The sequence below is a fragment of the Cebus imitator genome, unplaced genomic scaffold (genome assembly GCF_001604975.1).
Source record: "Cebus imitator isolate Cc_AM_T3 unplaced genomic scaffold, Cebus_imitator-1.0 Scaffold515, whole genome shotgun sequence".
Lineage (NCBI taxonomy): Eukaryota > Metazoa > Chordata > Mammalia > Primates > Cebidae > Cebus > Cebus imitator.
Genome location: NW_016107830.1, coordinates 1,254,007 through 1,278,651, shown reverse-complemented (window position 1 = coordinate 1,278,651; position 24,645 = coordinate 1,254,007). Strand labels below are relative to the sequence as shown.

The window sequence follows — 24,645 nt, the reverse complement described above, 5'->3', positions numbered from 1 at the left end:
CGGGCCTCTGGACTCCTATTGACGTGCTTAAAAAAAAAAAAAGTTCCTGGAGCAGTGAAGATTACCATAAATATGGAAGTGCAACCTCCCAGACCTTTACTCATTACTCATTGCAGACAAGGACTATGCAGGTGTTTACTTCACAAAATAACAGAACTCCTCACCAGTTTCTCCTGTAGGACCTTCAGACATTCATTTATATGGCCCAGGTGGTCTTTTCTATATTTGATAAATTGGTTTTCTGTCCATTTTTTATTATTCTCAACTTCTTCATACAGATTACTTGAAAGTGAATTAAATCTAAGGGAAAAAAATGTTTTCTCCATTTTAATAAGTGAATTTAAACATAAAGCAAAAAATTGGTGTTGAAAAAGTCTGCATTTTTTGAGGCAATTGAGACTGCATGTGCCTAGCCAAGTATTTGTGGGGTGATGTGGGAGGTGGAGAGGCAAGGTAAGTACACTCTGTGTTCCTGTCCTGAGCTGGAGTTCAGTCCAGCTACTGTTACATACCCTAAAATACATCATCACAGTGACAGGAGCTCTGTTGGCTAGGAGCTAACCACAGCCACACCGAAATTTAGTGTTATCTATGCAGAATTCCTCTCATGGCCTGTGGCTCACTGGTTGTGTGTGGAGGAAATACTTTGATAAGCTCGCTGGTTTGGGAACTATTACTCATGCTAGGAGTTGTCAGTCAAACGCCAGATAGTAAGTACTTTAGGCATTGTGGGTCATTTGGTCTCTGTTGCAACCACTCAGTGCTCCATTGCAGTGGGAAAGCAGCCACAGGTAATATGTAAAGAAATGAGTGTGGTTATATTCTAATCAACCTTTATGTAATATTCACGTCATGAAATAGAATTCTTTTTTAATTATTACAAAGCATAGAAATTGTTCTTAGCTGTGGGTAAATGTGGCTAAGGGTGATAGTTTGCTGATTCCTGCTCTCTAAGTGCCAGTGTGTGGCTGGGAGATGAGCAGAAAGGACCTGCATTGTTTAGCAGAGGAGAGAAAGGTCAGAGGCAGGAGAGTGGAGGGAGAAAGCCCCAAGAGAACCTGGGGAAGGTGCCAAGGGGGACTTTAGGTTGCCTTTGTCAGGCAAAATCTTCCATAAAGTCCCCATTCTACCAATGGGTCTGTGTGAGTGGATTTTTTTAGGAGGTGTTTAAAGAGGCCCTGAATGACTCATGTGGGGTAAAAACAGAAGTAAAAGAGGTACAGGAAAAGGACCTATGGGACTACCCAGATGATGTACCATAGAAGTGTTAAATAACAGAGAACGAAGGATTTAAAAAAATTGAAGTGGATCAAAAGGTTGGAATCATATATCATCAGTTGAAAAGTCTAGAGTGGCTGAAGGTTTGAGGGGAGGAAATTCAATCTGAATTAAATGAGGTATGGGACTGGGAAGAGGTGGGATGAGGGAGAGGACTTGTGAGTGGTTTATGTGTGTATTTTCTGCATGTGACTTGTTCATGATAAGATGTTGGCTTCAAATTCCCTTTTAGAATAGGTAAACTATTAGGTTGGCAAGAACAATGTGTGTTATTGAAAATATTCTTTCTACCTTACAATGTATGGTACAGATAAAATAATAATTGCTCTGATGTTTTCAGGCAAAATTATATCCAGATAATTTAGTTTGCAATGTTTATCATCGGAAATTAATTGTTAAGTCATGCTGGACTTACACTGCATGTACATGCCTCTCTTGCTCTCTGGAAAAAGTGTTTGGGTTAATAATTAGAAGATACAAGTTCCTGGAAATCATTGTTTTTAGACTAATAGCTTTCAACTGGGGGCAGTTGCCCCCTGCCACCGTCTCACCCCCAGGGGACATTTGCTAATGTTTGGAGACAATCTTGGTTGTCACAACTGAGAGGTGTTACTGGCATCTAGTTGGTAGATAGCAGGGATGCTGCCAAACATCTTACAATGCATAGGAGAGACCCACAACAGAGAATGATGCAGCCAAAATACCGATAGTGCCGAACTTGACTTAGATAATGAAACCAAGGAATGGGAGATGTAAGTTGATTTTCCAATAGTTATATGAGTTACAATCTGATAGCTAAATTCTGATCTTTGTTCTCTGAATTCTCACACTTTTTCACATAGATATGAAGCATAACTTGATTGACTGTTGAGTACCTCAGCACTGAAGAAGATGAAGTTGGTTTCTATTAGTGTTTTTGTCTAATCATGATTCCCAATCACCTGTGCTATTGGTTAACAGTTGTTGGATCTCAGACAAATAAGCCCACCCACTGGATATGTTGACTCCCTCATTTTAGCCAACTGTTTTCTCTGTCTGGAATATTCTTTCTCAGAATATCCATTGGCTCCTGCCCTCATTTCATTCAGATTTACATTCATACACTACCTTAAAAAAATAGAATTCCTTCTCCTTACTGGAAATTTCCTATTCTCTTACCCTGGTTAATTTTTCTCCAAAATTTTCATCACCATCTGACGTACACTAATTTGTGTTCTATCTTCTCCACTAAAACTTAAGCTGCATGAAAGCAAGAATTTTGCATTGTTGATGGCTGTGAGCCTAGAATATAGTAAGTGCTCAATAAATAGTTGGCTAAATGAACAAATGGACCATTCTATCTCATTATCTTTTATTAGCATTGCTGACAAATAACAAATCAGATTTGTCAAGCTATTTTGAAATCTAATCTGCTTTGGTTTTCATCTTCCTTTCCCTGTCTCTGGTGGAAGTATTAATTAATAGTCATAGCTAAGGGGGCCAGTAAATCCCCAGATAATCAAGAAATAGGTTTACAATTGAGAATCCAGCCTTCAGTGCTCAACTTTACTGTAAATAAATGAGAGCATTTACTCTTTTATCACTGATACAATGTTAACATCCCTTTGAAAACCAAGAAACCATTGAATATGCCCATGTAATATCTCTGGAAAGGCATATCAGTAATTGAAATTCTGAAATTAAAGCCATAAAGAATGAATTACTACTTATGATCCTTTTATTACAAGATATGCTTGCAATTGGGGATTAATTTTCCTAGTAACACTCAGAAGTTGGACTCTGTTGGTAGTTTATTAAAATTTGGAAGTCTTTTTGAATCAGTTGTCTTCTTGAGAGACAAAAAGAATAAATAAAATAGAGGTTTGTAAAATGCTTTTTTTTTTTTTTTGCATAGGCTTTTCCCAGACATAATGGACGTGATTTGCCATAATATATTAATTACAGAACTTAGAAATGTATTAATTACAGAACTTACAAAATCTCAGCAGTATGAATCTATCTTAGATGACATGTACATTTTAGATCCCAGGTCTTCTATTTCAATAGGTATAAGAGTATTTCTATTAGCTGTAGATAGATAGGTGATTAGATAGAGCTTTTTCTTTCCTTTTCCTCAAACACAAAAGCCAGACATTTAAATTATAGCTAGAGACCTCACTAGGATGATGAGGGCTATTGGTTGTCTTTATGTTTCTGTTTTTAAATGTTTATGCTGATTTAATCAAGTGAAAATATACTCCAAGAGCAATTATAGGGGAGAAAGTTGCAAAAGAGTGAAGGAAAGCTGAATGAAGATCTACAGGCATAGCAGAGCACAGGGAAGAGAGCTGGGTGAGGGGCTGGTGGTGACGGCAGCCAGGGTCTGCCTTTCTTGGTCATGGTTGACATACAGAAATGAGGATGTAGCTCCATCCTAGGCCAGTTTTGCCAGTACACTTACGTCCCAAACCCAGTGTCTTGTGTTAAAAAAATCTACTGAATAAAGTTTTCTAAGAGTTTGAATTCTTGGAAACTATTACTGCTAGCAGGCTCTCAAGAACTTAGATAGGGCTTTGACCAAGTGTGAATGTAAAAAGAATTAGTGGCCTTTCATTTGCTAATAAACAGAAGATATTTTTATTTTTTGTAATCATATTTGAAAAAGAGCTTAAGACAGACCGTATGCTATTATTTCTTTGGAGTTTTGAGTCAAAGATTCTAAGTTTCACATCAGAAACCAAAAATTCTAAGACATGCTATTTTTCTACTGACTTTACACCCATAGATAGAACTCTCAAGCTAATTTCTTCTTAATTTTATATGATTTCTAATTAGTGACACAAAAATCAATTCTACCTCCACTCTGATAAAAAGACTTTTGTTTCTTGGCTGTTCCAAAGTGTTAAGATCCCAGTACATTCGTAGCCTGTTTCTCAGCCATCCAAGCAGATCTGGTCTTTCCCTTTTTAAAATTTCTGTGGCAGAATTAGTTTACAATAGATAGAATTGTGAGATGGAGACTTCATGAATTGATAAAAACCATCTGAGCTTTAGAGTCAGATACTTTCTAGCTATGTGATTTTGGCAAATTAATCTTCATGATTATAAATCTCCTAATATTTAAGATAGGGACAAATTTCCTGGATGTCAGATGAGAATGAAAGCAAAAAAAAAGACAGGGGTAAAGAAGACCAACCCTGCAGAGCTGAATGCATTGAGTATCTTCAGCACTAGTGGTTGGTAGGCATTCATAAATGACAATTAACTATATTTATTATTTCTGCCTGTTGATATTTCATTTAACCTTGTCTTAACTTTTACTTCTGTTTTTTCTTCCCAACTGTAAGTGGCAAGGATTATGTTTGGATATTCTAAAACACAGTTTACAAAATATAGGTGCTCAGAAATCTTTCATTCATTCATTGACTTCTACTTGTGTTTCAGTGTGCTGGGTGCTAAAGATACAAAGTTGAATGTGGCATATCTGCACCTTGGGTAATTTTTAACTTTCTACTGTGGTAGTGTTTTCAAAGTTGGATCATATTATTTGGATCTATGCATTTGCCTCATTGACCAAATACTTTTTATTTTCTCAAAAATCACTGTCTACTAAACAAGCGTCAGCAGTAAGAGCTATCTAGGGAGTGACTGGTAAGTGCTGTCCTGGCCAAACAAACCCTTGTTAAAGACAGCTGTATTTCCTGATGGCCAAGACTCTTGCTATGTAAGCACTAAGTAGTCGGCTAAGGACATTACTTAGCAGCAGCTCTGAGGAGGAACCTTCTGAGCAGGAGGCACAGTGGAGGGGTTCAGTGTGTGTCCTTTGTTGGATCTGGTGATCAGTGCCCAAATCCCATCAATTCACTAGAAAACCCTCAGAAAACATTGTAGCTTTTAAGTTCAATATAAGTTTGGTTGACCATTAAACTTGAATTTGTAAATGTTTCTAAATGGGAAGATTGCCTATTTTTTTTTTTTGATTTGCAGACACATTGTTTTGATTTTGAAAAATGCGCATGTAAACTTTGAGGTGCTGTAGATGAGTTTCTGGTGCTCGGCCACCAGGAATGGTGGCGATGGAAGCCAAGGCTCTTTGTATGTTTTAGCCGCTGGTATCATTTTGACAACCTGTCTGGACAGGTTTTAATTGTATCTTGGCAAGTGAGGTGACATGAAAGCCATCATCTCAGGTTTCAATTTACTAATGAGGGTGGTGGTGGAGATGGAATTACCTCTGCATTTTGAAGGCATTTCCTCCTGGGGTCCCCGTCAAGACACCTGGGTGTAGGTAAGGCGTGGGGAAACTTTTTCAGTATTGCTTGTCTCTTCTCTACCACCCTTAAGGCACCTGGGTCATTTTCCTTGGTTGACATCTGGTAACCACAGAGAGATCCTAAGTGAAGGTGGCCCCAGCCTGCAGCAGCTCTCCTGTTTCTTTTTTTTTTTTTTTTCTACTTTTCTAAACTTTATTAAAGAAAAAAGCAATGGTGGTAAATCTCTAGAACATAGTCATTTTTCTGGGATTCCTGCCCCCAAAATGTGACATTTGATTTCCAAACATGCCAGGAGTGTACATGGTTCCCAGTTGCACTAATAGGTAAGTTATACTAAATAGGTAGGAAGAAGTTGTACTAAATAGGTCAGGTGTTCATCTCTCAACTTTTCCCAGTCTGTGCTCTGTCCTTAGATCAGCAATAATTGTCTGAACAGCTACTGTGGCTTCATTAATTTTTCTCATAGCTTTCTGAGCTCTTCTCTATGCAGCAATCGCAGAATTTGAGCAGCTTCATTAAGAACTGTATCTTCTGTGCCAAAACCAATAAATGTTCGTCTAAAGCAATAGGCAAGCCCTCTTTTGCTTAATTTGCCTTAGTAACTGCATCCTATGTCAGGTGTTCCTGAGCCAAAATTCAAATTGCCTTAACCTTTACCATGTAATCATCATAACACTGAATCTGAAGCAGGTTAGCCAAAGCCATCAAACCAGCCTTAAAATCAGGATTATTTACATCCAAATTGATCAGTGGTTCTGCATTTTTGGCTGCATTGCCAGCGGTTTTTGCATTATCAGGTACTAAGTCCTTGTATTTTTCAGCATGACCTCCATATTTAAGCCTAACAGCTAAACCAAGAAGCCTATCAATAGCTTCTTGCTGATCTTAAATCTTGAAAGGACAGCCAACCTCTCTCAGGTACTTTTCTTCTTCTTCTTCTTTTCAATTTAAGTTCTGGGGTACATATGCAGAACATGCAGGTTTGTTACATAGGTATACATGTGCCATGGTGGTTTACTGCAGCCATCAACCTGTCATCTACATTAGGTATTTCTCCTAATGCTATTCCCCCCAGCCCCCCAACCCCCAATAGGCCCTGATGTGTGACGTTTCCCTCCCTGTGTACAAGTGTTCTTATTGTTCAACTCCCACGTATGCGAACATGCAGTGTTCAGTTTTATGTTCTGGTGTTCGGTTGCTGAGAATGATGGTTTCCAGCTTCTTCCATGTCCCTGCAAAGGATGTGAACTTATCCTTTTTTATGGCTGCATAGTATTCCATGGTATATATGTGCCACATTTTCTTTATCAGTCTATCACTGATGGGCATTTGGGTTGGTTCCAAGTCTTTGCTATTGTGAACAGTGCTACAATAAACATGCATATGCAGGTGTCCTTATAGTAGAATGATTTATAATTCTTTGGGTATATACCCAGGAATGGGATTGCTGGGTCAAACAGTATTTCTGGTTCTAGATCCTTGAGGGATCACCACACTTGTGAATCACCACACCACCTTGAGGGATCTTCCATAATTGTTGAATTAATTTACACTCCCACTAACAATGTTAAAGCGTTCCTATTTTTCCACATTCTTCTCCAGCATCTGTTGTTTCCTGACTTTTTAATGATCACCTTTCTAACTGGCATGAGATGGTATCTCATTGTGGTGGTTTTGATTTGCATTTATCTAATGACCAGTGATGATGAGCTTTTTTTCATGTGTTTCTTGGCCACATAAATGTTTTCTTTTGAGAAGTGTCTGTTCACATCCTTTGCTCACTTTTTGATGGGATTCTTTGTTTTTTTCCTATAAATGTATTTAAGTTCTTTGTAGATTCTGGATATTAGCCCTTTGTCAGATGGATAGATTGCAGAATTTTTCTCCCATTCTGTAGGTTGCCTATTCACTCTGATGAGAATTTATTTTGCTATACAGAAGCTCTTTCATTTAATTGATCCCATTTGTCAATTTTGGCTTTTGCCATTGCTTTTGGTGTTTTACTCATCAAGTCTTTGCCTATGCCTATGTCCTGAATGGTATTTCCTAGGTTTTCTTCTAGGGTTTTTATTGTTTTAGGTCTTATGTTTAAGTCTTTAATCTATCTTGAGTTAATTTTTGTATAAGGTGTAAGGAAGGGGTCCAGTTTCAATGTTCTGCATATGGCTAGCCAGTTTTCCCAGCACCATATATTAAATAGGAAATCCTTTCTCCATTGCTTGTTTTTGTCAGGTTTGTCAAAGATCAGATGGTTGTGGTGTGTGGTGTTATTTCTGAGACCTCTGTTCTCTCCATTGGTCTGAGATACTTTTCAAAGAACTTGGGCCAGTCACTGCTGTGAGTGTTTCTTCAATTACCTCTGTCTTCAATCTTGTAGTGTCTGGTTTTCTGGTCTTCAAGCCAAACAAAGGTTAACCTTAACCTTTGTTAAAAGACTTTTTCAGAGACAGGGTCTTGCTTTGTCATCCAGGCTGGAGTGCAGTGGTGCCATGACAGCTCATTGTAAGTCGGACTCTTGGACTCATGCGATCCTCCTTGCCTCAGCCTCCTGAGTAGCTGGGACTACAGGTGTTGTGCCACCGTGCCCAGCTAAACTTAACCTTTAATGTTATTACAACGTTTTTATTTAAAAGTTATTCTCTTTATTCAGAGACAGTTCTTTCTTAAAAAAAGCAAATTCTATACACTATCTACTTTATTTTTGAATTTTTATATACCTCAAAATCCAAACATTAGCAACAATTTACTTTTTTTTAAAGTAGTGGAACTACTTATTCTTATTTTTGTTCAAAGTTAACCTTGTTAAAAACTAAATACAGTATACAAGATTGAAACAGAAGTCCTCGGATTGAAAAAAAAAAAAAAAAGCCCTGTGTTACTTTCTCTTTGAGCAAAATACATTTTCAATACATATCTCAATCAAATGGTTAATATTTCTAACATGAAAGAATACTACAAATTGATAAGAAAATGACAAAAATCCCAATACAAAATTTGATAAACAATAATAGGCAATTCACAGAAAATTCAAATGGAAAAGGGAATGCAAATTAAAACAGATGCTTTTTCATCCTTTGGCCAATGTTAAAAAGAGAACACATTCATTGATGGTTAAAATGCAGAGACATATATATCTATTCTTTAACCTAGGAAGTTTGCCTATAGAAATAAAAGTGCCAATATTTAAGGATATCTAAGGATATACATATAATACTTTTTTTGTTTTTTTTGTTGTCATAAACTAGAAATAATCAATTCTGCAATAAGATAAATGGTTGAATTAATTATGGCACATATATAAGTTAAGAGATTGTATAGCTACGAAAAATAATGTCAGAATAATATTTGCTGATCTGGAGAGACATACAGGATGTACTAGAAAAATCAAATAATTGAGTAATATGTATAGAAATTATTTTTTAAATCAATGTTGCTTCTATACATATAATATATACATATCCTTTCTCTGTTATATGTTTATATTAACAAGGAGGAAATTGAGGAAGGATATGTCCCTGGTGTTAACGTTGATTACAATAGAAAGCTGAGATGATAATCTCTTTTTTCAATTTTGTTTTTTGTTACAATTAATGCATATTGTTAATTTTTAAAATTGGTGAAAATATAAATATAAAAGAGTCAATTGTGTCACTAAATGATTTATTAGGTCTCATAAGTATTTGCCTGAGGAAAAGCATGGTTTATAGATTTACTGTCACCGATTGTAATACTACTGAAATGTTAAGACTTCATTACTTAAAGTGAGAAAAAAATTCAAGTTTACACTATTATAAAAGTGTCCAGATTCAGATTTAACTACTTAGATGACTTTCTATAAGCCAAATTCCCGCAATACCAAAGACAGAAAAAATAAGCATCATTAGTCCTGAAGCGGTTAGCCCTTGATCTCAAACATCTCCTTTTCCTCTCCTTTCCACTTGTTAATAAAGCTCATCCCTTTAAGTCAGCCTTCCATTTCAGTTTATCAATGCCATCCCTTCCCTACACAATCAATTCTTAGTCTTTATGTCTAGAAACATATTACTTTTCTACTTTTCCTTTGGAGAGTGCTGTCTTAATTACAAGCTAAAGACATTAGATCTAGCACCACACAGCTATTCACTGAACACCCTCATTGTGCTAGAATTTAAGAACGTAGAAATGCTTTCTTAGAGTATTTTCTGTTTACTCAAGACAACTGCTTCTTCAAGTTTTAGTGATGACTATTGTTTTACATCGACTTCTAAGACACACGTATTTCCCATTTTAGCAACTCCAAAATCAAGAGATATCTTTAAATGATGATATGCTATGGTTTACTTGTTAGCTTCATATCTTACAGGTACAAAATTATAATGGTGCATGTTATATTCAGTGGCACTTAGATTTAATAAAATATAGTAGCGACAGGGGAAAAATGGAGAAAGTAGAGTATTGTCAGGATACTGGGTTTGACCAGGGCATGAAACCCAAATGGTGTGAGACACAGAGGAAAAAGGATAAGAGCATAAGAGACAGTACAATAGTATCCAGGTAACTAGAATTTCCCTCTGCCTGCACTATGACCCTGGGAGATGATGATCATTTAAACAAAAAAACGGAGATTTGATAATACGGAAGCTAGTAACTTGAATATTTGTAGAGCTTTGTCTCCTTTACTGCTTTCTCCATTGAGTGGGGAAAAATATTCAGTTTAAGATGGGGTAGAGACCAGTCTTAAAAAGAAATAATGTAAAGGAGTAAATAGAGGATCTTAGAAAGACTCTTTTTTTTAAATTATTATTATACTTTAAGTTCTGGGGTACATGTGCAGATCGTGCAGGTTTGTTACACAGGTATACACAGGCCATGGTGGTTTGCTGCATCCATCCCCCTGTCATCTACATTACGTATTTCTCCTAATGTTATCCCTCCCCAATCCCTAACCCCCTGCTATCCCTCTCCTAGCCCGTCTACCCCCCAACAGGCCTTGGTGTGTGATGTTCCCCTCCCTATGTCCACGTGCTCTTATTGTTCAACACCCACTTATGAATGAGAACATGTGATGTTTGGTTTTCTGTTTTTGTGTCAGTTTGCTGAGAATGATGGTTTCCAGCTTCATCCATGTCCCTGTAAAGGACATGAACTCATCCTTTTTTATGGCTGCATAATATGGAAAGAATCTTAAGGGAAAAGCTTGCATATCAAAATTGTTTTTAAAAATATTTGATAGTCTTGGAGAATGAAATTATTTTCTATAGTGTTTTACATTGAGACATTTTAATATGCAATTTATAATAAGTAAAAATCACAGGAACGGTAAAAATGTTTCAATTCAGTTGAGATATTGTGCAAACAAAGTGAATGACAAGATTAGTCTTCATAATTCTTATTTTATAAATATTATATGTTACTTTATTGTAGAATATTCTCTTCATTAGTTCACTGCTTTATTTCTTGGCCAGGTTCAAATTCCTGGGATAGGTTTTTATTTCATGCCAATGCTTTCATTAGGCAAAACCCTTTGGAATGCACTTAACAGAATTAAAAATATTCTATTCACTTACTTGAATTCCAAAAGGTTCATTTCGTGGCGATAATCCCCCTGGACCATCTTTAAATTTGAAGTTTGCTCAGAACTGGCAGTCTCTATCTTTCCTAAGAGCTGCATCACCTAGTGAAAGTCCAAGAGAGTTTTTTTGTGTGTGTAGATGAACAAAACCACCAGCATTCACATTAATATACTTCATTCCTTAAGAAGCCAGGAAACAGACTTGAACCTAAAGCATGATTACACTTGAAAATGACTTGTGTTCAAATGAGAATCATAGTTACAATATCCTCAAGGAAAGGATAATAGAAGTGGTTCCATTCTGTTGTCTAGAATATTCATTTTGGTCATAGGCCATCTAATGACATAACTAAAACATGCTATTTCTGTTAGTTTGTTTATTAGTCTGTTAATCTGATTATATCTCTACTTCTCTATTGTTTCCCCAGTTACAATACAAGATACTGTATGCTATTACCACCATATCCTCAGTGCACATTAGGTGATCAATGGTAAATGCTCAACAAACACTTACTGAATAAACCTTTAAATGCACAGTCCGGCTCTGAGGAAAACACACATGACTGGCCTAAGATTTCCAGATAGCTTTCTGACATGAGCACAGGTGAATCCCAAGTGAAATGACTTAGGGCATTTAAGGATAGGAAAAAAACAAATTCCAGTTTTAGAATTTAAGATTAGAGTAACTTCCAAATTGCCAGAAACATTGAGAAAGTTCTTTTACGTAAAAGAACTGGATTAAAAAATAGATGCAGAATTGCAGCCCATAATCATGTCTCAACTAGTCACTGCAGCTCTTAGGAAAGATAGAGACTGCCAGTTCTGAGCAAATTTCAAATTTAAAGGTGGTTCAGGGGGATTATTGCCACGAAATGAACCTTTTGGAATTCAAGTAAATGAATAGAAGATTTTTAAATGAATGAAACTACATGATTGGCTTTGGTCAAACAGAATTCATCTCCTAATATAGATGGTCGTATGGAGAAGAGTGGGCATTTAATAAAGTCTGAGTTCTTATGAAAGAAATGGGAGTAATGGAAGGATTTTAATAGGTAAGTGTTGGATGGGCAACCAATAGCACTTGAGTGGCTATTTACAGGAGAAACTTACACTTAAAACAGGCTAAAGATGGAAATGTTTGAAATAAAATAATAGGCATGGAAAATACAAGAAGGAAGGTAGGCAGCCTCTGGAGCAAGGAGCTGACAGACAGCTCCTTGCTGACGGCCTGCAAGGACCTTAGTCCTACAGCTACAAGGAACTGGATTCAAAAGTTAGAATGAACCTGGAAGAGGATTCATCTCCAAAACTACCCCAAAGAAGCACAACTCTGCAGACACCTCGATTTCTGCCTTGTAAGACCCTGAGTAGAGGTCCAGTCTAAGACCCCCAAATTTTGACCTACGGAAAGCATAAGATAATGCATTTGTGTTGTTTTAAACCATTATGTTTATGGTAATTTGTTAAGGCAGCAATGAAAAACTAACATACAAATATTTTAAAAATAAATGAATAAAAACAAAAAGGTATGGGATTGATGTATAAATACAAGGGCTGTTTTTTGAAAGGATAATAGACAAAGTTTGTTCTACTCTACACATGAAAAGAGAAAACTTAAGTATTAAAATTATGAATGAAAAAAGAGTAGTTGTGAATATCTGTAAGCCAAACAACAGCAGAAACATTCTCAAAACTGAAATTATAGGTGAAATGGAAGTCTAATAACCAGAGGAGACTTTAATTTACCTCTCAATCCAAGACAGCAGTAGACTAAAAAATAAGTAAGAATCAGAAGATTTAACCATTAAGTTATTCCCTATAGGTACTGATTAAAGTTTATACCCTAATAATACAGAATATACATTATTTTAGAACATGTACAAAAATGGACTATCCAGCCACCAAAAACAACCCTCAAAATATTCCAGAAACTAAAACTTGTATTCATGAAAATTTTTACTTATAATGAGATGAAACTAAAAATGAATACCAGCATAACAAAACAAAAAGTCCTTAACTCAGAGGGTGGGAAAGAAACTTCCTTGATATGGTTTGACTGTCTCCCTATCCAAATCTCATCTTGATTTGTAATTCCCATAATTCCCATGTGTTGTGGGAGGGACCCTATGGGAGGTAATTGAATCAAAGGGGCAGTTGCCACCCTCCCCCCCCCCCCCCCCCCGCCATGCTGCTGTTCTCATGATATTGAGTGAGTTTTCATGAGATCTGATGGTTTTATATGGGACTTTTCCCTCTTTTGCTAGGCACTTCTCTTGCCTGCCATCATGTAAAACAAGCCTTTGCTCCTGCTTCACCTTCCACCATGACTGTGAGGCCTTACCAGCCATGTGGAACTGTGAATCCATTAAGTTTCTTTTTTTAGATAAATTACTGAGTCTTGGGTATGTCTTTATTAGCAGCGTAAGAACAGACTAATGAACTCCTCTTAACTATTTAAGGGAAAATACCACACACAATTGCAGAATTTCTAGGAAATAATAATGAGAAAACTACATGTCAAACTCTGGGGGATATAAGGAAAAAGAATAAGGAGATGTTCAGAAAAAATTCATAGCCATAAATGCTTATGTCAGCAAAAAATACAAATACATGTGGTTTTAAAAAGTTTTAAAATGTGCAGCAGAGCACACTGTAGGCAATAAAGATAAATGGTGAAATTGGTGAGCTAAAAAAGATAACAGAAGCAGAACTAAAAAAAAATATAAAAGGATTGATTCATTGTAGAACAACTAATTAAGGCACATCTAGACTAATCAAGGGGAAAAAAAGAAAAGCACAAATATACAAAATAATAGAATAAATAAAAGCAGAGAGAATTAAAACCATCCTAAAAGCATTTTGCATAACTTTATGCAAATTCAAAATCTGAAAGAAATAAATATTTTTTCCAAGAAAAAGCAATTTATTAAAGGTTACCCTGAAGAGATAGAAAGTTTAAGCAGCCTAATCAACAGAAAGACACTTTGTCTCAAAAAATATATAAAAAATGAAAGCTATCAAACAACTTCCTTCCTCATCAAGTCATCAAGCTTAGATAATACATCAGAAGTGAAGCTACCAAATCTTTAACTATTTCAGAACATAGAAAAAGAAGGAAATCTTTCAAATTATTTTTGAGGTCTGCATAACAGTGACTCCAAAATCTGAAAACAATGGCACATAAAATAGATTAATTTCACTCATAAGCACTAATGCAAAATTCTTGAGTAAAATGTCAGCAGCATTATCCAGCAGCACAACAAAATACATCATAATCAGTGTAATTTATTTTAGAAAACACAAGGATAGTTTACTAACAGGTAATGATAATACTAGTATAACAGGAGAGAACACATCATTCCATAAATGCTAAAAAGGTATTTAATAAAATTCAGTAATTGTTTTTTATTTCTAAAAATATTTAAAATATAGGAATAGTTGGGTATTAAACATGCTTAACAGGGAAACTTACCTCCCCCATCATAAGGGGAACACAGGACAGTTCTGTTAAAGTTAGGAACATGACCAGGGTAACCACTATTCCCACACTACTATCTAACCTTGTTTAGGGTGATTAGTCAAAGCAATTAGAAAGAGAAATTATGCATATGAAAATGAATAAAGATGAGCTAAAACTATTACCATTTACAGAGCATATGACTGTGTTCCTAGAGAGGAAGGGAAACTAAAAAATTACTGTAATCAAGAGAATTCACTGTGGAATATGAAATTAATATCACCTTCATAATGTACAACTAACAATGAATTAGAAAGCATATTGAAGCCCCTGTTACAATAAACTAAAAAGAAAAAGATTACAAAATCTCAAAATACGTTTAATAAGAAATTATGCCCAGTCTACAGTATTTGAAAATACTCCTGAAGAACATGAAAGCAAACTCAAACAAATGGGAAGCACACTATGTTCTTGGATAAAACACCCAGCATTATGACGATATCAATTCTAAAATTTATTTACAAATTTAATATGATTTCAATAAAGATTAAAATAGAGTTTATTTGTTTTATTTACTGAAATGAGATAGTTTGATTTTGTACGTAAAACCAACTAGTTTTACCAGGAAAACTGAGAAAAGAAAGTAATGGAAAGAACCAGCCCTAGCAGATATAAAAATACTATAAAGATTCAATAATCAAAACAGTAATTAAGACATATATTAGGAAAACTACAAATGGATCAAAAATTTATGTATAAACAATAAAGCCATGATTCTTTCAAGCCTTCGTGTAGGGAAGCTCTTTCTAACTGATTTGAAATTCCAGAAGCCACAAAAGAACTGATAAATTCAGCTACAACTAGAGAACTACTTGTGCATGTCAAAATCAAACACCTATGACAAACTGGGAAATGTATTTGGAATTCATGTCATAGAGAAAACAGCTCATTTCCCTGATATATATAAAGAACTCCTAAAGAGGAAAAATAGCCCAATAGAGAAGTTGGCAAAAGACATGAACAGATAGCTCACCAAAAAAGAAATACAAATGGCCCTTAAATATGTGAAAAGATGCTCAACTTCTTCCATAATAAAAAAAGCCAATTAAAACAAAAAGATACTGCCTTTTTCCTATAAGAATGGCAAAATTCAGAAGTTGAACAACACTGCATTGGTGAGGCAGTGGAGACACAGGACATTTTACATATTGCTAGTAGGTGTGCAATGAGGTAAAAGCTGTTTAGAAAGCAAGTTGGCAAGATCTTTCAAAACAACACACATGTACCTTTGATCCAGGAATCCAACTTCTGGGTATTTATTCTACAGATATATCTACACACATACAAAATGACATATGCACAAGGTTATTTATTGTAGCATCATTTGAAAGCGCAAAATGTTTAAAAGAACCCAAATATCCATCTATGCAAGAGTGGTTAAATGAATTATTACCTACAAAGGAAGAGTATGCAGTTGTAAAAAAGGATAAGGAAAGCTCTCTATATATCAACATGGAAAGATCTTCAGGATATATTTGTTTAGTGTTTTTTTAAAAGGCATAGCTATATATATATGTATATATACTATCTTTTGTGCAATAAAGGGGGAATAAAAATATGTATTTTCATTTGCTCATAACTGCAAAGGGCATGCTGAATGCATCCACAATAGACTAATAAAAATGGTTACCTGTGAGGATCGTGAAAAAAATGTGATGAATGGTTAAGGGGTGGGAATAAAAATTATCTGTCTATATTTTCTTATGTAGTTTTGATTTTTGAGCTGTATGTATGTGTTATCTTTAAAAATATATTAAACAGAAAGAGAGTAAGGAATTATAGTCCAATGTCACTTTTGAATCCTGATGCCAAATTAAATATTGAATTATTATGGAATAAACGTATAGCTTTTATTACAGAAATGCAAGAATGTTTCAGCATTGGGAAATGTATTAACACATTAGAAGGCCAAAGAAGTCAACAAACAACACAGCAATCCCCAAACCAAAAAACAACCAATATGGTGGTTCTAGATATTTGTTGATATCTAAAAGGCATTTGATTAAAGTAGACATTTGATCCTTATAAAAAAACTAATTAGGAATCACTGGATAATTCCTTAACATGAATAAAAAATATTTCAAACCAATAGCCAGCTGCCAACAGCGAAGACATTTCTAGGATAATCAGGAAGGAGAGAAGCTGCCTTCTATGACCACTTTTATTTAACAGTGTTCTGGAATTTCTGGTCAAGACTTTAAGAAAAGCGATTAAGAATTAAATCAGAAAACCGGAGATAGAATTGCCATGATATGTTGTTGATATGATTGAGTACATTGAAAAACAAAGAGAATTTAAAAATTATTGGGCCTAATAAGATGGGTGAGAAGGAGGTAGATAAGGAGAGCGAGATGGGACTGGAGTAAACTGTGCTCAGCAATACTTCCTCTGGACTAACAGGCTCCCACCAACAAATGATCAAACAACAAACTTTCATATTTCCAATTTCCAGGGGATTTCTACTTTGTTCTGCCCAAATTTGTTATAACTCCTATAACTAAGTTAATGTCAAGCTGAAAATGTAAAATTTCCCTCAATTTACCACAATATCCCCATCTACACTATTTCAAGTTGTTGCTCTGGTTTGGGCCAATACATTCAACCTGGTTTCTCTCTCATTAGAAAGAAAAGAGAAAAATGAAGGAGAATCCTGAATAAGTCCTCCTGACTTCAGAGGAGAAGAGAAGTGATTGTTTTGCATAAGAATTGTGACAAAGTGGAGCACAGAAAACTTTGCACTGGGCTCTACTTTAGTGAAACCATTGACTGGGAAGATGAAAAAGAGACACTTCAGGCAGAAAACTAGGGGAAGATGTGAAAAACAGACACTTCAGGAAGAAAACTAGCATGAACTAGGGGAAGATGTGTAATATCTTGGTGCGAGTAGGGACCTACCTACAGGGAGCTCAGTGTCACTGGGTATAAAGAGTAAGTCAAGAAGCAGGGGCCAGTGTAGAGATGGCTTTTAAAATCCAGACCAACCAAAGGACTTACATGTTATTTTATAAGAGATATAACCTATTGCAGGGTTTTAAGCAGGGATGTAACATAAACAATTCAGATTTATGTTGGACTTTTAATAATAGCTTCCATGGGAAATTCTTTTGTTTATATTCTTTGGTTCCATAGTCTTTGAGTAAAAATAGTTTTACTACTTCCAGAAAGTAAAAAAATAACAGCAATGGTGGACTCAAGCAATGTATGCTTAGAGTAGATGGCTGTGTTGGAACACAACAGACATCCATTAAACATTTGTTGCTTGAATTGACTGTTCCCACAGAACATATGAGTTAGCTGTCAGAATCAAACCCTTTGGAAGAAGAGTTCTCTTAAAAAATTAGCACCTGATTGGGCATTTTGATAAGGTAGAATGATCTTATAACACGGAATATGAGTCCCATCTATTTTCAGTTACCTTCATGTCCAAGTTCTTGGAAAGAGTTTCCAGGGCAGGCATGAATTCTTGAATGACTTTCTCAATTTGCCGGTACTCTTGCCTGATGAAGTGAATGTCTCCAGAAAGCTTCACAATGCTTGAATCACATCTAATGGCAAGATGGAAATTGGGGTGAGTTCAATACCTTTATAACATTTTTAGTACTGTAGTAGACACCTGCACATTCATTTGATGGCTGAAGTTCTACAGTCATTTGAAGAATGAGTTGGTAGATATGAGTTTATTCAGGAATCTCCTTTATTTTTCTCCTCTCTTTCTGATGAGAGAGAAACCAGGTTGAATTCATTGGCCCAAACCAGAATAGAAATTGAAATAGTTTAGATGGGGCTATTTTGGTAAATTGAGGGAAATTTTAACATTTTCAGCTTGATATTAGCTTAGTCTTAGGAGTTATAACAAACTTTAATGTTTTGGAATTACAGGCTGCTGCCTATGGTTAGGCAAAATTAAAATGTTTTCCTCTTTTATATCACATTCTAAATCCACTTTCCTCTCTTTATCCTCTTTTCTTGGCCCCCAGACTATCAATTCCTCTTTGGCTAGAAAAGGTGCCCTGACAAACCAAAATCTTCCAATCCATCTTCTCCAGTTTTTCACCCTCTTAGCCTCAAACAAAACTCCTGTTCCTTAAATAGTCTCAGTCAGGCATTGTCATATTAGGACAAAACCAATTCACACTAACATGTGAATGAAGCTTTGGTCATAAAGTTGCATGCTATAATTAAGGGAAGGAATTCTGGTCAGAAGGAGCTAGGGAGGTGAGCTGAAGATTAACTATCTTCCCAGTATGAAGCAAACACACAACCACATTCCACTGCCATCACCCATGACCTCTCTTGAGAGACAGCAGACAGCAAAGTGTATTAGTGGTCAGCTTCTGTATACTTTCATGTATGCATGAAAGATAGGTTGAAGAGCACTGAAAGACTTTATCTTTTGTATATCTGAGTTATCTGGGATCATTTTGATATTTGTCATTTTATAAAATAACTGTTTTGACTGTCATCAAATAATATTAGGAACTACATTTTCATATTATCATATGAAGTGCTATAAATATTGTTTGCTTCATGACATCAACATTTTTAGTGTCCCAGAATGAATCTTTTTTCCTTAAAGTTTTTGGTGCTAAAGATTTGAGGCAAAGGTGAGTCAAGATGGCAATTTTGCCTAAGCGTTCCTTTAAAAGGATACTAAAGGTATTCCTTTAGCAACACCCTTAAAGTTGACTGTAGTGGGGGTAAAGAGGCTGCTGGGAGAAAAAAATCAGGAATTAATTTGATCAAGAATGGGAGCAGGATGGTATGCACAAAATTACTGGTCAAAAGCTGTTTTACACCTTTGCATATACAAACTGTCATTGTCAGAATGGCACCTCTATTGTTGGTTAATTAGAATGTCCTGATGTAAGTCTATGTTAAGACCCCCAAAGACTACTCAGGAGTGGCTGCTGCTCCCACCACTTCGTGCCATCTCCCTTCCATCCTTCTCTTGTTTCCCATCTTCAGGGACATCAGGGCCTGTGCAGTAGAGGCTACTGGTTAAAAATGTAGTTTCTGGTATCAGATAGACTACACTTTGCATCCTGCTTCTGCCACTGGCTAGGTTTATGATCTGGGACAAGCTTCTTACTGCCTGCAAGTTTCACTTTACCTCATCTGAAAAAAAGGGGTAATGATGCCATGGTTGCACAATTTGTCTACCACACAACGCCAGGGGTGCCAGAAACACATGGTTGACAATGCAAATAGGGTCTTCTAGAGGGCTCATCCTTCAAAACTGTTAAGTGGCTGTCCGGAATAGTATTACATTGCGAGGTTATTTAGGAATGGAAGGAGGTGATGCATGCAAAGCATTTAGCCAGTGCCTGACACAGGGGGGAGCACCCACACAAGATTAGCAGCTACGATTTATTTACTCATCTCGAGAGTCGCCGCCTGTTCATTCTCACCTCCCCTAACCACCCACCAGCTTAATCCCACATGTTGAAGTCAAGGATTGATTCACAGCTTTTCCAAGCTGCACTTTATATTCCAAAAGGAGTTCCTCTGCCTACTCCTTCTTTAGAATGATTTTATTGTTTCTGTTAAAATAGTGCATGATCATTACAAAAAAACTTCATGCCTAAAAGAACAAAGAAGAAAGTTAACATCTTTCCAAATCCCTCTTAAAAATAACATTGTTAATATTTGATTATATTCTGTTCATAATTATACATATATACTTAGAATATGTGTATATATATACACAGAGATAGGAAGAAAGAAATATAATTTAGAATACTGGGATTATATTATATGCATCAACTTTAAAATGTTACATTTAATTTTACTTTAACTTGGGAAAATGTAACTTCTTAGGTTAATTTCTTAGTGAGAAATGAAATTATTGAATTTCAGATATGTATTGCTTCACTATGAGAGAGATTTTTCTCTAAAAAAAGGAAACTATAAAAAGCTATTATAGATTGGAATTGTTATACTTTTCACAACTACCATCTCAATGCCAACTTTAGATTTACTAACTTTAGACATTGTCTGTTGACCATAAGCCAAAAAATGAGAAAATAAATAAGTTTATATACTTGTGCCTTCAACATTTTAAAATGTAATTTGCTAATTTTAAAATGTTAAATTTTACGACATTTGCATGGCGTTCTGTCACTAGAATGCCTATGGTTATTTAAGGTTCACTCTCTATGTGCCTTATATGTTCATTGATAATCCTTTGAAACCATGATTTCTTTTCTGAAATCCTTATTTTGATTTACTCCATGGTTGGCCAGATTTTGTCATACAGATTTTAAAAGCAGGGCTCAGGAGTGCTAGAGTTCTCAAGTTCTTGAGTGCTTGAGAATGCCCAATTTCTCTTGTAATTGAAAAGTAACTTAGTTAAGATAACATTTTTTTTCTTTCTTTTGGAACAATCAATCCATTCTTTTCTGGTACTGGTTGAGGTGGACAAGTCTGAGGTGATGACACTTCTTTCCTTTTTTTTAATGAGACTTGCTTTGTCTACCTGGATGCTGTGTGAGTCTTTATCCTTGCTGTTCAGCAACTTCAACCAGGATATCTTGGTTTCCTTTTTCTTATATAATTTTTTCCATAGTTTTTGCTTTTAATCTATAGACTCAAATCTCTATTTCAAGAAAGCTTTCTTCTCTTATATTCATGAATTTTTTTTTGAAGAATTTCTGTTTCTTCTTTAGGGCCTTGTATTATTTCTATGTTGGATGAGTTTTCCTTGTCTATCATAAAACAATTTTTCTACAATCATGTTGAAAAGTATCTATTTTCATTTGGTGTGGTTTGCTCATGTTTTTACTTTTTATAGCTTGTTATTTTTGGTTGTATTTGTTCTGTTTTAGGAGTTTCTAAAGTATATTAATCTTCATAATAGCTTAACTTTTTCTTTTACTTTATCCATGAGCAATTCCAGTTTATCTATCTCCTTTTGTTATCTGATAGTCTCTTTTGAGGGAAAGCTTTTTATACCATATTTTAAAAATTATTGTTTATTTTATCAAAGAAAAACATGCCTGTAATTTGAAAGTTAGTAATAACTAAAAAGCTAATAATAAACTACGGTGGTTTCTGGCCCTTCCTCTCACTGCCTCTCTTTGTTCCTCTCCCTAGAGGCAAGGGCCTGAAGCCTTTTGAGAATTCTGTTGCATAGAGTCAGGTTGTTCTCAGCTGATCTTACAACTTTAAAACTGGCCTTAATTCTGCTAAGGCAGCTTTCATGTTTCCATCTGCTTTCTAGGTTCCAAGACTTCTATGCTGATATCCCCTATCCTTATGGGTTTATATTTTAAAGAGAAAACCTTTTTACTGTAGATTCAGTGAAGCTTTTGGAAGGGCCAGATTACATGTGACTGTTCACAAGTAACATTTTCTTAAAAAAAAAATAAAATTCTTTTTCTTTTATTCTTAATTTCTTTGAAACCGGGAGAACTTTTGGTTTGAACTCTTCCCATACTTTTCTGGTAATTCCTTCATGAAATGTATTCGCAAGTCTTTTGCCTATGTTTTTATCTATCTATTATCTGTCTGTCGGTCTGTCATCTGTCTGTCTTCTGTTTATCTGGGGATGATAGTGGAAGTGATTCACATGCATGACTGCATTCTAACAATCACTATTACGTATTTGAATGTTTCTGGCCACCTGGAGAGGATCAGTGAGTGTGTTTGGTGGCAGGTAGATTGCATCCTCTATTCAGGCTTGCAGTATCAAATCTCTCTCCCTTCTCAGTCTGTTTCTCTCAGGTATAAGTAGGCAAGGAGGGAGGTTCTAGATGACAGAAATGATAAAGAACATGGTCGCGTCTTTGGCTATACCTCCCAGCTGTTTGGTGTTGCTGACCTGAATCTCTAAGGGGACATCATGTCCCCTCTCTCTGATGACCCACCCGAGCCTCTGGGTAATGCTGCTGTATTCCATTTTGCCAGTGTCTCTCAAAATTATGACTGTTGACTAGTGGGAAATTATGTTTCAAATATGAGAAGGACTGCATCAGTCCAAATGTCACAACATTTGTTAAGTGTGCTCTGTTTGTGGTTAGTGGCTGCAGCAGCTTCCATACTATATTAATAAGTTGGAGTTTTTGTTTTCCTTCTTTTATTTTTCACTGACATTGAATTGTATCAAGTAAGAGAGTGGAATAAAATGTCTTTATTCTGCTCTATATAACCAGGCATGTCTCCTCTTAAATTTTCAAAAGTTGATATTCAAGCAATTCTCCTGCCTCAGCCTCCTGAGCAGCTGGGATTACAGGTATGTGCCACCATGCCCAGCTAATTTTTTTTTTTTTGTATTTTTTTTTAGTAGAGACAGGGTTTCACCATGTTGGCCAAGCTGCTCTCGAACTCCTGACCTTGTAATCCACCCACCTTGGTCTCCCAGAGTGCTGTGATTACAGGTGTGAGCCATTGTGCCTAGCCTGTTTCTTTAAAGAACATGATTTTGCTTTTAATCACAAATTAACAAAATTTATCTTTTTCCCCTCCCACATGTAGGTTTGTTCTGGAGTCCTAAAGAGCCACATGAGGCTAGAGAGTTGGCCTCTGACTGCTGCTGCGGATTGTAAGTCACATCCATCCCTATGGTGCCCTTTGCATGCTCACCTTTTCCTTTGCTGCACTTGACACTAGTCTATCAAATAAAGGACAGGATGTAAAAAGCAGGATGGCAACTTTGAGGAACTCATCTCATTGGGAGCACTTACCTTTAAACTGCAATGTGTTGCCGTAGAAAATAAGGTGTAAAATTCAAATCTCACTGTAGTTATTAAATATTGAGCTTGATTTATGAAGCAGTAAAATGTTTGCTAACAATTATATTAAAACAATCAACTTAATTTTACTTATGCCAAAATGCTCATTGGAATTGAGGTCCCTCTATGTGGAAAGACAGTAATCAATCTGCCTTAGCTTGTCCATTAGTCATTTGCCTGGCAAAAGCACAGAAAAGAAACAGGAGAGGGTGAATTTAAGTCTCATGGCTGTTAGCCAAATTCTGTCTCAGATTGCCAAATAGATTTCAGAAATTTTCCATAAAAGGGAGACATTTCAAGGAAAAATAAGACCTTGTCCTGAAATCACTGCTTATGACTGAAGGGGAAGGTAAGCAAAAAGCAACAAGAGCAAAAAGAATTGCACATCTTCTTGATGTAATTTCATTGATCTCTTAGTTTCTTTCAGATCCATTTGCTATTTTGTCTTACAAATAAAACAGGATTTACAAAAGTAAAATAATATGTTTGTAAGTGGTTTGCAGAAAGAAATAGTTGGTAGGAGTGTTATCAGCATACCACCAAATTGAACCAAATTATATTTCATTTAAAACATGTTTGAAATTAGCCAAGCATGGTGGCATGCACCAGTAATCCCGGCTGCTCAGGAGGCTGAGGCACGATAATTGTCTGAACCCGGGAGGCAGAGGTTGCAGTGAGCCAAGATTGCGCCACTGCACTCCAGCCAGGGTGACAGAGTGAGACTCTGTCTCAAAAGAGAAACAAACAAAGAAGCCATGTTTGGTTTTATCTTCTTGCAAAATCTTAGCACACCTAAATAGGTTGTGGGTTTGCTGGTATTTGTTTTATCTTGTTTTATAACTTACCCAAATATTATAAAACTTCTTTGGTATTGATCAAATATTAAATAATGAAACATACATTTACATATATATTTTTTCTATTTATGTATTTATATATAATATAAATTCACCTGTTTATTCTCTGGACTGGCCGATGGCTATTTTTTTCTCTGATGAGAGTTTTTCAACCATACGTATTATTTCCTAGACGGCATCTTTTATTTTTAACAGGAATGAAACCACACTCCAGAACTACAAAGTCTTTCTCAAAGCCATTAAGTCATTTATGTTGTGGGCTAACCAGAAACCTGGGCATCCTTGATACCTCCTTCCTTCTTCCCCTTTGAACTTCATGCCCATTCCAGTTCATAGCCTGATGACTTCTCATATACAACATGGTGGAAGCCAAACACATTATTACTCCCTGTTTCTCTTTCCACTTCCTTGTTATAACTGCTCTTTGTTTCAAATTTTCTTCTCTGTGGAATAAAATTAG

The 24,645-nt window shown here is 35.8% G+C and overlaps 1 protein-coding gene and 1 pseudogene across 1 annotated transcript in view; both read right to left on the bottom strand.

The window, feature by feature from the left end:
• FAM81B (family with sequence similarity 81 member B) overlaps window positions 1-24,645 on the bottom strand; it is a 63,641-nt gene that overhangs the window by 3,620 nt on the left and 35,376 nt on the right. The window contains exons 5-7 of the mRNA XM_017514103.2: window positions 18,015-18,144; window positions 11,078-11,184; window positions 165-300 (exon numbers count right to left, since the gene is read on the bottom strand). Coding sequence (XP_017369592.1) covers window positions 165-300; window positions 11,078-11,184; window positions 18,015-18,144 — 373 coding nt within the window. The remainder of the gene's footprint in view (window positions 1-164; window positions 301-11,077; window positions 11,185-18,014; window positions 18,145-24,645) is intronic.
• Window positions 5,463-9,486, bottom strand: LOC108292944 (annotated as a pseudogene).